This window comes from Microcaecilia unicolor, chromosome 3 (genome assembly GCF_901765095.1).
Source record: "Microcaecilia unicolor chromosome 3, aMicUni1.1, whole genome shotgun sequence".
Lineage (NCBI taxonomy): Eukaryota > Metazoa > Chordata > Amphibia > Gymnophiona > Siphonopidae > Microcaecilia > Microcaecilia unicolor.
The window spans coordinates 148,149,467-148,165,679 of NC_044033.1; the positions used below are offsets into that span (position 1 = coordinate 148,149,467).

General features: G+C 45.9%; 1 protein-coding gene across 4 annotated transcripts in view; it reads left to right on the forward strand.

Annotated features, from left to right (window-relative positions):
* The window catches only part of MTIF2 (mitochondrial translational initiation factor 2), a 74,418-nt gene that overhangs the window by 6,724 nt on the left and 51,481 nt on the right, over positions 1-16,213 (forward strand). For all 4 annotated transcript variants that reach the window (XM_030196450.1, XM_030196451.1, XM_030196452.1 and 1 more), the window contains exons 4-6: positions 6,581-6,752; positions 9,833-9,993; positions 14,022-14,198. In XM_030196450.1, the coding sequence (XP_030052310.1) occupies positions 6,581-6,752; positions 9,833-9,993; positions 14,022-14,198 (510 nt within the window). The remainder of the gene's footprint in view (positions 1-6,580; positions 6,753-9,832; positions 9,994-14,021; positions 14,199-16,213) is intronic.

Sequence of the window (16,213 nt, forward strand, 5' to 3'; positions counted from 1 at the left end):
AAACTCAGTTTTGATAACCTCTCGCAGTTATCCATGCAGCCTGTGACCAAGAACATTGCCATGATGCCAGCCCAAGGCCAATGAAGAGCCCTGAGTTTTCTCTATATCCAATTGTGCTGCGGTAACGAGGTACCTACTACTACTACTACTTAACATTTCTAAAGCGCTACTAGGGTTACGCAGCGCTGTACAGTTAAACAAAGGACAGTCCCTGCTCAAAGGAGCTTACAATCTAATGGACAAAATGTGCAGACCTTCACATTGGGCAATCTAGATTTCCTGAATAGAGGTATAATGGTTAGGTGCCGAAGGCGACATTGAAGAGGTGGGCTTTGAGCAAGGATTTGAAGATGGGCAGGGAGGGGGCTTGGCGTATGGGCTCAGGAAGTTTATTCCAAGCGTAGGGAGAGGCGAGGCAGAAAGGGCGGAGCCTGGAATTGGTGGTGGTGGAGAAGGGTACAGAAAGGAGGGATTTGTCGTGTGAGCGGAGGTTTTGGGTAGGAGCGTAAGGGGAGATGAGGGTAGAGAGGTAATGAGGGGCAGCAGATTGAGTGCATTTGTAGGTTAATAGGAGAAGCTTGAACTGTATGCGGTACCTGATCGGAAGCCAGTGAATTGACTTGAGGAGAGGGGTGATATGAGCATATTGGTCCAGGCGGAAGATAAGACGTGCAGCAGAGTTCTGAACAGATTGAAGGGGGGATAGATGGCTAAGTGGGAGGCCAGTGAGGAGTAGGTTGTAGTAGTCAAGGCGAGAGGTAATCAGAGAGTGGACGAGAGTTCGGGTGGTATGCTCAGAGAGGAAAGGGCGAATTTTGCTGATGTTATAGAGAAAGAAGCGACAGGTCTTGGCTGTCTGCTGGATATGCGTAGAGAAGGAGAGGGAGGAGTCGAAGATGACTTTGAGGTTGCAGGCAGATGAGACGGGGAGGATGAGGGTGCCATCAACTGAGATAGAGAGTGGAGGGAGAGGAGAAGTGGGTTTGGGTGGAAAGACAATAAGCTCTGTCTTGGCCATGTTCAGCTTCAGGTGTAGATTGAAAAAAGAAGGGGTCCAAGGACAGACTCTTGAGGAACTCCAACAGAGAGCAGGATGGGGGTGGAGGAAGATCCATGAGAATGTACTCTGAAGGTACGGTGGGAGAGATAAGAGGAGAACCAGGAGAGGACAGAGCCCTGGAATCCAAATGAGGACAGTGCGGCAAGAAGTAAATTATGATTGACAGTGTCAAAAGTGTTGGATAGGTCGAGGAGGATGAGGATGGAGTAGTGACCTTTGGATTTGGCAAGGAACAGGTCATTACAGACTTTAGTGAGTGCCGTTTCTGTCGAGTGTAGAGGGCGAAAACCGGATTGAAGCGGATAGAGGATGGCATGAGAGGAGAGAAAATCAAGGCAGCGGCTGTGAACGGCGCGTTCAAGTATCTTGGAGAGGAAGGGTAGGAGGGAGATGGGGCGGTAGTTGGAGGGACAGGTGGGGTCTAGTGATGGTTTTTTGAGGAGTGATGTGACTACAGCATGTTTGAGAGTGTCAAGGATAGTTGCAGTGGAAAGAGAGAGGTTGAGGATATTACAGATGGAGGGGGTGACAGTAGGGGAGATGGTGTTAAGTAAGTTGGTGGGGATGAGGTCAGAGGAACAGGTGATGCATTTCGAGGAGGAAAGAAGGTGGGCGGTTTCCTCTTCGGTGATATTAGGAAAAGAGGAGAAGGAGGCCTGGGTTGGTTGGTTGAGGGGAGTGGGTTAAAGGGTGAGGAGGAGGAGGTGGTTTGGTAGTGAATTCGAGGTTGATCTTCTGTACCGTCGTGGAAGTAGTCAGCCAGTGATTGAGGAGAGTGAGGGGGGGATGGGAGCGGAGGGCACTTTGAGGAGGGAGTTAAGAGTGGCGAAGAGACGACGAGGGTTGGAGCCGAGAGAATTAGTCAATTGGGTGTAACAGTCCTGTTTGGCAAGGAATAGGGAGGACTGGAAGGAGGATAGCATAAATTTGTAATGAATGAAGTCAGTATGGTTGCGAGATTTCCTCCAGAGGCGTTCAGCAGATTGGGCGCAGGAGCAAAGGTATCGGATGCAAGGGGTCAGCCAGGGCTGGGGATTAGTACGCCTTGTGGGACGGGAGATGGATGGTGCAAGGGTGTCCAGAGCAGAGGAGAGAGTGGCATTGTAAGCGGATACAGCCTTGTCGACAGACTTGGATGACATGATGGAGGGGAGGAGATTAGAGATACTAGAGGATAGGGTGGGAGGGTCGACGGCCTGGAGATTCCTGAAAGTAGTGGTTAGTGTAGGGCGGGACTGAGGGGGAGGGTGATGAAGTGTGAAGGTGATCTGAGAGAGGAAGAGCTGAGGCGCAGAAGTTGGAGGGTGAGCAGGTAGAGGCGAGGACGAGGTCAAGATAATGGCCAGTTTGGTGAGTAGGGGTGGCGGAGCTCAGCTGGAGGTTGAAGGAGGATGTCAGAGTGAGGAGAAGCTTAAGAGTCGGATGGGTCATCAGCATGTATGTTAAAGTCTCCAAGAATGAGGGACGGAGATGAGGTTCAAGAAAAACGGAGAGCCACGCATCGAAGTCGGTAAGAAAGGAGGGGAGGGACTTATCAGGGGGGCGGTAAATGACTGCAACTCTGAGAGGCAGCGGGTAGAATAGACGGATGGAGTGAACTTCAAAGGATGAGAAGCAGTGAGACTGCGGTAGGAGGAGGGGTTGAAAACTACAGGCGGGCGAAAGTAGTAACCCGACACCTCCTTCGCGGCTGACTGTGCGGGGGAGTGTGGGAGAAAAGATAACCTCCATGGCATAGGGCCGAAAATGAGGCAGAGGCGTCGGGGGTGAGCCAGGTTTCAGTCGGGCAAGCAGTTGAAGGGAACGGGAGATGATGAGATCATGGGTGAAGGAAAGTTTGTTGCAGACAGAGCGGGCATTCCACAGGGCACATGAGAAGAGGGGGGAGGAGGGGAATAGAGATGAGATTGGAGACATCTCGGAATCGTTTGTATGGATAAGACAAGGACAGGTGTGGGGGACCTGGATTGGGATTGATATCTCTGGCGGGTAGCAGGAGAAGGAGCAAGAGAGTGCGGAGGAGGGCGGGGGAGGTAGGGCGACGAAGACGGGATGCGCTTAGGAGGAATGGGGATGGGTTAATGGCAGGAAGGAAGTGCTGAAGGTTGAGAGCTAGGAGGGAGGAGGGGGATAGGAGAGATGGTGAGGTGGTGAAGGACGGGGGTGGGTAAGGTATTGCAGTAGTGAGCAGGACGGGAGAGGACATGGATGGGTAGTGAGTTCCTGCAGTAGACAGTGGTAGGGGGAGGGGAAAAAGATTAGGAAGGGACAGGGTGATGAAGAGAATGTGTGTAGGGGCTATAAGTAGTGACTGCGGTGTTTACAGGTGCACATATAGTGACTGAGGTGTTAAGCAATAGATAGAGCAGGAAAGCCGGACTGGAGGCTTAAACTGGAACGGCAGGCAGCAACTTGGAACAGAAGGGCTGGCGGGTAGACAGGTGGTTTGACAGGCAGAATGTTAGGTGGGGAGGTAGGTAGAAGGGCTGGCAGGTGAGTAGGTAGGTTGATGGGCAGGGGGCAGGCAGGTGATGGGTGAGCTGGCAGGCAGGTAGGTTAATGGGCTGGCAGGCGGGGAGGCAGTTAGGTAGTTGTGCAGGCTTGAAGGCAGGCAGGTAGTTGATGGGCTGACAAGCAGGCAAGTTGATGGGCTGACAAGCAGGCAGGTTGGTTGATGGCAGGCAGGTAGGCTGGGGCAGATGCGATGTGACTGGAGCAAGCTGGAACGGACGGACTGGAACAAGCTGGAACAGGCGGACTGGAACAAGTTGGAATGGACGGACTGGAACAAGCTGGAACAGATGGATGGACTGGAGCAGTAGGACTGGGACACGCTGGAACGGACGGAGTGGAACAAGCTGGGATAGCAGCAGGACTGGGACACGCTGGAATGGACGGACTGGAACACGCTGGAACAGACGGACAGGAGCAAGCTGGGATAGCAGCAGGACTGGGACACACTGGAACAAGCTAGAACAGATTGACTGGAACAAGCCGGAACAGATGGACTGGAACAAGATGGGATGGCAGCAGGACTGGGACACGCTGGAACAGACGGACTGGAACACGCTGGAACAGATGGACTGGAGCAAATTGGAGCAGAAGACAGAGGAGCAGAAGGACTGGAACACGCTGGAACAGACGGACAGGAGCAAGCTGGGATAGCAGCAGGACTGGGACACACTGGAACAAGCTGGAACGGACGGACTGGAACACGCTGGAACAGATGGACTGGAGCAAGTTGGAACAGATGGACAGGAACAAGCTGGGATGGCAGCAGGACTGGGACACGCTGGAACAGATGGACTGGAACACGCTGCAACAGATGGACTGGAGCAAATTGGAGCAGAAGACAGAGGAGCAGCAGGACTGGAACAAGCTGGAGCCGAAGATGGCGGAGAAGCAGGACCGGAACAAGCTGGAACAGACGGACTGGGACAAGCAGGAGCATAAGAGAGCAGAGAGCAGAACAGCGGGCGCCGGGCTGGAACAGGCCGGAGCAAGCTGGAACAAAGGACCGGTGGCAAATGGACAGGGCAGCAGGGCAGAGGCAAGGACCAGAGCCAGCGGGGATCACAAGGACATGAAAGATGGGCCTGAGGGAGAGGATCAACACGAGGGCCTAGGGATCAGCTGCCCCAGGTCTCCTGGCTCCCCACGCTAGAAGGAACAGATGGGCCTGAGGGAGAGGATCAACACGAGGGCCTAGGGATCCGCTGCCCCAGGTCTCCTGGCTGCCCACACTAGAAGGAACAGATGAGCCTGAGGGAGAGGATCAACACAAGGGCCTAGGGATCAGCTGCCCCATGTCTCCTGGCTCCCCACGCCAGATGGAATAGTGCTGTGATCAAGGAGACAGCCAGCAGCACTCCCAAGCGCCGACGTCCATCCACCCGCTGCCTCACCACCCTACCTCAATCTCCTGGCCCACGCTGCTCCGGCCACTATGCAGCGGAACGGAGGAAGAACGGCTGCCACGTGGACGCGCGGTCCCGTGGCGCACAGCCTCCGAGGCTCCCGTCGATCGCACTGCTCCCGCTGCTCTGTCCTCCAATTTGATCCACTCTATCATTGCGATATAATTTGTACCCTGATAACAGTGTCCCATTGATTTTCCTCCTTCTACCAGGTGTCTGAGATGTCTATTATAGCTACCTCTTCATTTAATGCTATATACTCTAACTCTCCCATCTTATTTTTTTAGGCTTTTAGCATTTGTATATAGACACTTCAAATTGTGTGTGTGGGGGGGGGGGGGGGGGGGGGGGGTTCATCTACAAGCAGGTTTGAAGTTGACAGAGATAATTTGCATCCTTTACTCTCTACACTAGCACCCTCCTCCCACCAACTGGGTCCCAAATGCCTCTGGGTGAGTCTCCCGCTCTCAAGTTATCCCCAGTGATTTCTAGGTTACTGGGCCACACCCCCAGTGGTCCCACAGTTCCTAGAAAGCACTCACAGACCCAACACAAACCACAAGGATTCTTAGTCCAGACAAGCAGAGTCAATAAACTAAAAAAGATTTATTGTCATAAACTATCTAGACATTTAGTCACTACTTGAATAGTGCTTGGGAAGTACAGGAAATATAGCTGCTCACAGGTTACAGAATATGACTGCTCACAGGGTCTCAATGAAGGGATCTTTCTCTCTCCTCTCCCTGGCTGAGACTGGAGAAAAATCCAGTATTTCCAAACTGGACTTGAACTCCTGGGCCAATCACAGCCCATAACAACATTTGTTTAAAGTACCTGGCCACATCACTGCAGGTTACTTCCTCTCGGTGTTAAACTAAAGAAGGAACAGTAATGTTTTCTGTGACAGCTTTAAACATTAGTGTGCACCACCTGCTTGCCAAACTAGAGAAATACACTTCATGAAATATTCTTATAATTCTCATGCTGGAAAATTCACCATTTCACCACAACATCTATGCATCAGCCTTGATCACGGCTATTACAGCTTTGGCTGCCAGACTTAAATCTCTAGCATCTTTAAGCACATTAGGGGTGCCAACAGCAGGGCCATGGGTCCAGTGGTTGGGAGACTTGCTGGGAGAAAGAGGAGAGGAGGTTGTATTCCATAAATGAACACCATGTTCAAAACGGGGCCAATCCCCTTCTCATCCCTGCTTCTGTATCCTCTCTTAGCCTTTCTTCTGCCTAACCTTTGACCCATATCCTTATGCTGGCGGCCAGTCCCAGAAGAGTTGTTGGGGAGGGTGACTGGCCAACACCATGTTTAGGTAATTACCTTCTCAGTGACCTCTTTGTTTGGGGTGCTGGGGAGAGAGGGCAAGCTGGTGGCTGATTCCTCCCAGTTTGAATGTTGTGTGCTGATTAAGACAGCGTTACTGGAGTGAATAGTGTGGGGGGGGGGGGGGGGGGGGGAGAGAGCGGATCTGTGCAGTGATGAAAACCACTGCATACACTGTGGCTAAAAAAAGAACATGTATTCACTGAAAAACAGAAAACATATTCAAAAGGGAAGGCTTACTCTCTTTCCTGTGTTTCTTGTTAGATCATGTGTATGAAGCGTTACTGCACACAGATGTCGACCTTGATTCACTGGAGCCAGATTCAGTCTTGAATGAAGCATCTATCAAGGACGTTGTAAAAAAGTGTGGAATGAAGTTCAAGTGGGCAAAATTGAAAGAAGAGAAAGTCAGAGAAAATAAAGATGCTGTTAAAAGGTACACAACTCCCTTTTATTCTTAGGGAGGGGAAGGGCAATCATGTCTATGCAGAATGTGTGGCTTTAAAAAGATTTGTATTTGTTATGGAAATCACGTTCTTGTGTAGAGCTGGTAATTCATGTTTGCTTTTTCTCCACCCCTGGACTTCTGCTGTATGGATGGTACCTGTAAGATTTTATAACTTATATATCAGATCAGTTGTTGGTAAACTGCTGAATGGCTGAGGACACAGGTACGTTTGTGCCCATTAAGCTTTACTGAGCCCTTCAGAGAAGTTACCTTTTGGCAGTTCAGTCAAACTTACATGGATTCAAATGTACCCACGTATTTTACACCTGCTGTTTTTTTAGCGAATGGCTTGATTATGGGAAAATATATGTATATACTCAAATTCAAGTCCCTCGTGAGAGGCTACTGAGGAAATTAAAAAGCCAGGGGATAAGAGGCAATGTTCTGTTGTGAATTAGGAACTGGTTAATGGATAGAAAATAGAGGATAGGGTTAAATAGCCATTTTTCTCACTGGAAGAGTATGAATAGTGGCATCCCCCAGGGATTTGTACTGAGACCAGTGCTATTTAACATATTTGTAAATGATCTGGAAATCAGAACAACAAATGAGGTGATTAAATTTGCAGATGAGACAAAAACATTCAAGGTTGTTAAAACATACGCAGACTGTGAAAAATTGCAGGAAGACCTTTGGAAATTGGAAGACTGGGCATCCAAATGGTAGATGAAATTTAATGTGGATAAATGCAAAGTGTTGCATATTGAGGAAAAACGTAATCCAAATCATAGCTCCCTGATGCTAGGGTTCACCTTGGGAGTCAGCACCCAAGAAAAAGATCTAGGTGTCATTGTGGACAATGTTCTGAAATCTTCTGCCCAGTGTGCAGCGACAGCCACAAAAGCAAACAATGCTAGGAATTAGGAAAAAGATGGTAAAGAAGATAAGAATATTATAATGCTTGTATATCACTCCATGGTGAAACCTCACTTTGAATATTGCATGCAATTCTGGTTGCTGTATTAATAAAAAAAAAAAATAGTAGAATTAGAAAAGGTTCAAAGAAGGGCGACTAAAATGATTAAGGGGATGGAACCGTTAGTATGGTTGCCATGATTTTATGCACCTTATCTGCTATTCTGTATTCTGATTTTCTTATACCATCAATGTGATTGTTGTATTATATTGTAAGCCACATTGAGCCTGCAAATGGGTGGGAAAATGTGGGATATAAATGCAGCAAATAAATAAAACCCCTCTCACATGAGGCAAGGCTTAAGAATTTGGGACTCTTCAGCTTGGAAAAGAGACAACTGAAGGGGGATGCGGTAGAGGTCTACAAAATCTTGAGTGGTGTAGAATGGGTTAACGTAAATTGATTGTACTTTTCAAAAGAATAAACAAAGACTAGGGGATGTTCAGTGAAGTTATATGGCAATACTTTTTAAAACAAATAGGTGCTGTGACAGGAGTTCCAAAGAGGGAGAGGTCTTCATTGGTGAGAATTTGCTGGAAATGTGTTTTTAAACTTAGAGAAAGGTGGCATAGAATTAAATAGGTAACCACAGGGATTTTATTTTAAGATACTCTGCTCACTTAGCAAGGGAGTTTTAAGGAATAGTTTTCTTAGCATATAAAGAGGCATATTTTCAAAGCACTTTGGGAGGCTAAGTTCCATAGGTTTCTACGGCACTTTGGGAGGCTAAGTGCTTTGAAAATGAGCTGAAAAGTCTCCTAGTAAAGTTTCTTAGGCTAGCATTTAAAGAGGCGCTGTTTTACAGTTACTATAGTATCTTTATAAAGCACAGCTAATAGGTACAGAAAGCCTCAGTTTAGACTAATTTCCCTCCTGCTCACCTCTGGCCTGTTCTCTAATTTATAGACCCTTGAATCAATTAGGAGGCTACAAATGTATTGCGGGCATCTCTATCAGCCAGTAATTAGCTCTTATATCCATAGAGGGGAACCTACTAATAACAATAAAAAAAAGTAGCATAGCCTAGCATATAACTAGCAATCTTAGGGAATGTAGGTTTATATATTCCCACTCCATTAGTAACTTAATTAAGAAATCACCCGATAATAAGAATAGGCAGCAGTTTAGCAATGAGATGGGGGGGGGGGGTGGTATCCAGTCTTTTGCACTGAATGTCACGTTTGATTATCTCCCATTTGGTGAGAAGTTGTATGTGTGTACTCGGTTCAAAGAAGTCCTAGCAGTCAGGGAATGGTTCCAATCTCTGGAGGCTAGAACAGCAGACTTGGAGGGGTTTGAAACATGCTCTTTCTAATGAAAATGATTAAAAAGAGTTTCAAGAAGGTCTTTTTTTTGTAAAAGTGGGCTAAAAATACCAATCTACCCTATGTTCCTCCAATTGTATTTTAGTTCCTCTGTTTTGTTCCTTCTGATGCTCTTCCCTCATGGCAAGTATTTTTCATTTGCACTCAGGAGGAGGAGGAACAACTACTAAAACTGGGGAGTGCTTGCTTACTGTGTTTCCATGCTGCTGGGTTGCAGTCACTTCTGCTGATCTGACTCGAGGGGGGAGTCAGAGGAAGGTTACTCTTAAATGTGGCAGCGTTTCATATGTTTTACCAAGTAGATGTTCTGTATTCTGACAGAAGTGTGACTGCTTATTTTTCTGCAGGAATCGTTAATGTCCATGACTATAGTTCTGTGAAAATGAGTTCCTTGGTCTCTAAAGCATTTTACCCAGAGAAATCCTTTAGAAAGCAGAGACCTAGGTCGTCATCTTTGTTTTAACTTCTTCCTTGTTGCCAACACCACAGAGAGCATACTGAGGTAGTACCTAGGAGTCCTTACTGCCTTGAGGGCTGGAGGTACATCTTCCTCAAAATGATTTCTCAGTACCATGCTTTAAGGCTAGAAGAGGCAGATACATCCTTCCCTCCCTCCTTTTAGGTGGAGCATGTTTCCTCTGCAGTACATCCTTCTCCTGCCAGATCTGATGGATAGGTTTTCTGTACCCAGACCTCCTGAGCTAGAAGCCATAGAGCTACAGAGAACCCAATCATGATCTTTTCAAAAAAATGTTCTATAATTTTAGGCCACCGGCAGATGCAGCCTCATTGGTTCCACGAAGTCCAGTTGTTACAATAATGGGTCACGTGGATCATGGGAAAACCACATTACTGGACCAGCTGAGAGAGACTCAAGTGGCTGCAATGGAAGCAGGAGGCATCACCCAACACATAGGAGCCTTCCATGGTATAATAGATCTTATATCTCTCTCATTCTGTCCGTTATGGTGCTTTTATAAAATGTTACAGCTCAGAAGGACTGACCAAAATGAAAACAAATAATTTGAAGACCTGAATACTTGGTTCTATAGCAGTGAATACCATGTTTATGCATGTAATGTATTAAAAATGTAAGGTTTAAGACACTGACAAAGGAGGTTTTTCATAAATTGTTCTAGCTTTGTCGAATTTGAAAATACTTGCTTTTTGACCAATTCAAAATTCTTACACAGGCTTTAGATTTGATGCAGCTAGACTATAGACTATTGTAATGTTCTATATGTAGGTTGCTTGGCCAAACAAAGATTATACTGGTTGCCTATAGAGGCCAGAATCATATTTAAATTGTGTATGTTTGTTTTTAGGGCCTGTTATAACTTTCGTCCAGCATATTTGATTGAGCTACTAGAATTTGCTCCCTCAAGTAATTTTACTTGTCAATGTAAATCCTCCTTATTATATAAGGGAAGGGAATTAAACATAAGAGAATATTGTCGTCTTCAGTGCCCGATCTTGCTCCCTTTTGGTGGAACGCCCACTAGACATTAGGTGCAAGGCTAATTTATATGAAGTTTCAGAAGAAATTAAAAACTCATTTGTTTCAGAAATTTTTATAAAATTCTAGTTAGTTTTACTGAGGGTTTTTTTTTTTTGTCTGTATTTCCTAGTATTGTTCTAGCTTCTTGTTGGTAAACTGCATAGAACTTGTGATATTGGAAGACTGCGGTCTATAAGAAGTGTATTGTATTATTGTCTTATATCCTCTTCCCAAAAAAGTGCTAGGGTTTTTTTTTTTTGGTTCATTTTGTTTTGAACCTAAACTGGATGAGAATGACTGACTAGTGGCAGAACCACAAGATAATATGCTGTCCTGCCCTGACTTTCCATTGAGGTGAGGATGGCAGCATTCAGCTCTTAAAGGTGTTTATTGTTCATCCTTGGCAAGAGTGCTGTGGGGTACAGATGTAGTACAGTAAATGTAATGGACATTTTCTCTTGGACAAAAGGGGCAAGTGGACATTCCTAGTGTATCTTGTTACATTTCTTAGTCATAATTGAACTGTAGAAAATGTTATGTAGATCAGTGACCAGAAACAGTTGCGAGGCACAAAAGGGCCACAGCAAAGGTCCAATAATCCAAAGAAAAAGCAGCCAGGCAAACCAGCTAGATGCAACCACAGTTCAGCCATCTTCCAATACAATGTGTGATATGCACCGTTTTGATAAACAAATGTTTCTGAGCCATTTTTAAGTAGAGGAGTGTGGTAGCCGTGTTAGTCCACTCTTAAGGTTATCAATAGAAATCAAACAAAATAAAACATGGAAAAGAAAATAAGATGATACCTATTTTATTGGATATAACTTAATACATTTCTTGATTAGCTTTCGAAGGTTGCCCTTCTTTGTCAGATCGAAAATAAGCAAATGTGCTAGCTGACAGTGTATATAAGTGAAAACATTCAAGCATTACTATGACAGTCTGACAGGGTGGGAGGATGGGGGTGGGTAGGAGGTATGCATGGGGACATCAAAGCATATCATTGATATTCTAACAGGATGGGAGTGGATAGGTGAGGGGTGGGGTGATCAACAGAGACATACAGCTTTATGGTTTATAATGGGCTAGGGACCCCAGATCCTTGTTAAGTCCTTTCTGTTGGGTGTTAAAATATTCAATCATTCTGACTTCAAAGGTCTTACGTTCTTGTAACGTAAGACCTTTGAAGTCAGAATGATTGAATATTTTAACACCCAACAGAAAGGACTTAACAAGGATCTGGGGTCCCTAGCCCATTATAAACCATAAAGCTGTATGTCTCTGTTGATCACCCCACCCCTCACCTATCCACTCCCATCCTGTTAGAATATCAATGATATGCTTTGATGTCCCCATGCATACCTCCTACCCACCCCCATCCTCCCACCCTGTCAGACTGTCATAGTAATGCTTGAATGTTTTCACTTATATACACTGTCAGCTAGCACATTTGCTTATTTCCGATCTGACGAAGAAGGGCAACCTTCGAAAGCTAATCAAGAAATGTATTAAGTTATATCCAATAAAAAAGGTATAATCTTATTTTCTTTTCCATGTTTTATTTTGTTTGATTTCTATTGATGAGCCATTTTTGTAAGTGACTCACACTGGCCTCGTGGAGCCCAGTGTAGGCAATCTTTATATGTTGAATACTTGGTTTGAAGATGTGTCTGTTCTTTTCATAAGTATTCAATGTACTCCTAATGCAGGCAGATGTTCCTGCTGAAACATGATGGGTAATTTTTGAGACACCTATTGATAGGACAGTGCATGTCACACCTGACTTACCCAGAGTCATAAGATGCTGCAGTGGGAATCGAACCAAGTTTCCCAGGTTCAAAGTCTTCTGTACTAACCACTAGGCTACTCCTCCACTCGAAAAGGATGGGGTGGGGGTCACTATTGGGGAAACGCACAATCTCCAATTGGCTGGCAAAAATAAAGAGTTTATAAACAGCTTGAGAATCTGAAGCTGGACAAGCTATGGGGCCAGATGGGATACATCCCAAGATACTGTGGGAGCTCAGAGAGGTCCTGGCAGGACCTCTTAAAGATTTATTTAATAGATCTTTAGAGACAGGAGAGGTTCCGTGAGATTGGAGATGAGCAGATGCGGTCCCTCTTCACAAAAGTGGAGACAGGGAAGAAGTGGGAAACTACAGACTGATAAGTCTCATGTCGGTGGTAGGAAAAATAATGGAGTTGCTTCTGAAAGAAAGGATAGTTAACTTTCTAGAAGCCAATGGGCTACAGGACCCGAGACAACATGGCTTTACCAAAGGAAAATCCTTCCAAACGAATCATTGACTTCTTTGACTGGGTGACCAAAGAACTGGATGAAGGACGTGCGCTAGATGTAATCTACTTGGATTTCAGCAAAGCTTTTGATATGGTCCCCCATAGAAGACTAGTGAATAAGCTGAAAGGGCTGAACTTAGGACCAAAAGTGGTGAACTGGATAGGAAACTGGTTGACTGACAGGTAGCAGAGGGTGGTGGTAAATGGAGGAAAGGAAGGTGAGCAGTGGAGTTCCTCAGGGGTTGGTGCTGGGGCTGATTCTTTTTAATATATTTGTGGGAGATATTGCTGAAGTGTTGGAAGGAAAGGTTTGCCTTTTTGCAGATGGCACGAAGATAGCCAATAGAGTATATACCCTGGAGGGGAGTAGAAACAATGAGAAGGGATCTCCAAACATTGAAAGAATGGACGAGGGTCTGGCAGTTAAAATTTAATCCCAAGAAGTGTGGAGTGATGTACTTTGGGTGCAGAAACCCAAAAGAGAGATACCAAATAGGAGAGGAGAGATTAGTAAGCTCGTCTCAGGAGAGAGACCTTGGGGTGTTGGTGTCCGAGGATCTGAAGGTAAAGAAACAATGTGACAAGGTGACAGCCATGGCCAGAAGGATGCTAGGCTGCATAGAGAGAGGGGTGTAACCAGCAGAAGAAAGGAGGTGTTGATGCCCCCCTACAAGTTGTTGGTGAGGCCCCACTTGGAGTTAGTTGTGTTTGTTTTCTAAATGCTGGGGGGTTTTTTCTTTGTCTCTTGCTTTTTCTCTCACGTCGTTGGTGAGCAACAGTGATTTCTTTTCTCTTCCTTTTTTCAGTCTGCAAGAAGCCAGTGCCCCAGACAGATGCTTTGTGTGGTCACAGGCAAAGAGGAAAGTCACAGTGCAGAAATATTCTCTGTGCTGGCTTTCTCCCTTTCAGAGTGTATTTGGTTGATAACTTCAACTGCATTTACAGCCAAAGGTGTGAAACATTGTTGTGCTTATGTTCCCTTTCATTAATGGTATTGGGTAGTACAGCCGCCATTAGTATTTTGCCACCTTCCTCTATTTATTGACATCTAGGGTAATGCAAAGAACTAGATCTATATTATCATAGCTGCACATCAAAAATAGCACAGTTTGGTGTTGGCCATTTTAAGTTAATGTGTTTTTTTTGTTCTCTGTTCACAGTACATTTGCCTTCTGGGGAAAAGATAACATTCCTCGATACTCCAGGACATGCTGCCTTCTCTGCTATTCGAGCAAGAGGAGCACATGTTACTGACATCGTAATATTGGTTGTAGCTGCAGAAGATGGAGTGATGAACCAAACAATAGAATCCATTCATCATGCCAAAAGTGCCAAAGGTGATTTTTTTTTTTTAATAGTTCTTTTATTTAATTAGAAACAGTATATTAAGGGAGGGGGGGGATCAAGGGAAAGGGACTTTCTGTGTTTTTTGCAACTGCATTCAAAGCAGTTTACATAGTATATTTGTACTTGTTTGTACCTGGGGCAATGGAGAGTTAAGTGAGTTGCCCAGAGTCACAAGGAGCTGCAGTGGGACTCAAACCTGCTCCCTAGGATCAAAGTCCGCTGCACTAACCACTAGGCTACTTCTCCACTCACTCCACTTACAAACCATTACTTCCCTGATTCTTTTTTTTTGCCCTTAAACAGGGAAACATGGGCATTTTTTCAAGCAGCTACATTATGGAGCTGTACTTTTAACCATGGCAATGTAGCTATCACATGGGGTTTGATACTGTCCAGTACAACAATGGGGTTCCTGTTTTCTGAGATTCTTCCCATTTGACTGTCTTTCTCCCCCCCCCCCCCCCCCCCCCGCCCCCAATGGGCGAAGTTTGATAGTTTCATTTGGGGGGGGGGGGCAAAGGGTGAGATGTGGCACATCAGCATATTCATTTGCATACATACATCTTCTACATATTCATTATAGTTATTCAAAACACACACACAAGCCTAGAACGCTGACTATGAAGGCAACATATATATATATATATATATATATATTGGGGATCACAAAAAAACATTAAGATAAAAACTTAAATGGTGACACCCCCCCCCCCCCCCCCAAGAAAGCCAGACTCTACAAGCAGGGCAATACTGGTAAGAGAGAAAATGAAATGTTTTTTTTTTTCTCCTGTACTCTGCAAAATACAAAACTAAAATAAAATAATTGTACATAAATATTGCCATACTGGGAAGGACCAAAGGTCCATCGAGCCCAGCATCCTGTTTCCAACAGTGGCCAATCCAGGTCACAGATACCCGGCAAGATCCCAAAAATGTACAAAACATTTCACAAAGCATGCACAATTAATTTTTTTTCTTTTTCTACCTTTGTTGTCTGAGCACTTTATTTTTCTGATTGGGCTGGTCTCATTCTCTTCCACTTTCCATGTGTCAGTCTTCTAAATCCTTTTCCAGGTTGGCTTTTCCATTTCTTCTCTCTCCTCTTGTTGTCTTCTTTTCCCATTCAGTCACCAAGTCCCACTCATCTTCTGCTCTGTTCCCCTTCCCTCCACACCCCTAGTCTCATCCATCTTCTGCTGCTCCTCCCTCCCCCCACCCACACCCCCTAGTCCCATTCACCTTCTGCTCCCTCTCCCTCCTCCACCAAGTCCCATTCATCTTCTTCTCTGTTCCCCTTCCCCCAACACCCCTAGTCCCATCCATCTTCTGCTCCTCCATCTCTCTCTCTTACTCCCCCCCCCCCCCCCACTCCCCCGGTTGTCTCATTTTTATTTTTTTCCCACCCAGGCCTGCCCCTGTCTCACTGCCACCATCACCACAGCACTGGAGTCTTCCAGTGAGGCCCGGTATCACCCCCCCCCCCCCCCCCCCCCCACCAAGTCAGCCGCTGGCAGTCTTAGCAAGAAAGCAGCACGCATGCTGCTTTAAACCTACCCCGGAAGCCCTTCTCTCTCCTACAGCTTCCCGCCTACATGGGAACAGGAAGTTGAAGGAGAACGAAAGGCTTCTGGGGGTAGGTCTAAAGCAGCATGGGTACTGCTTTCTTGCTGAGGCTGCCGGCGGCTCGGGGGATTGTAGGATGGGGTGGCAGCTCATTTGGGGAAGCACTGCCCCCCCCCCCCCCCCCCCCAGCAGAACTAGGCTGGTGGGATCCGGCAATGTAAAGACTGGCTGTGTGCTCTAGAAACTGTACTTCAGAGGTTGCTCCAGGGTTACAATGGAGCTCAGTTACTGGTTCTCAGTAGAGTAGTTATGGTTCTTGCAGCTGACCAGGTGGTGTTGCGTCCAAGTTTGTTTGACTAACGTTTCAGCCATCTTGCTGTGGCTGTCTTCAGGGTGATACATGGTTCTAGTAAACTTGGATGTGGCACCGTCCTTTCAGCTG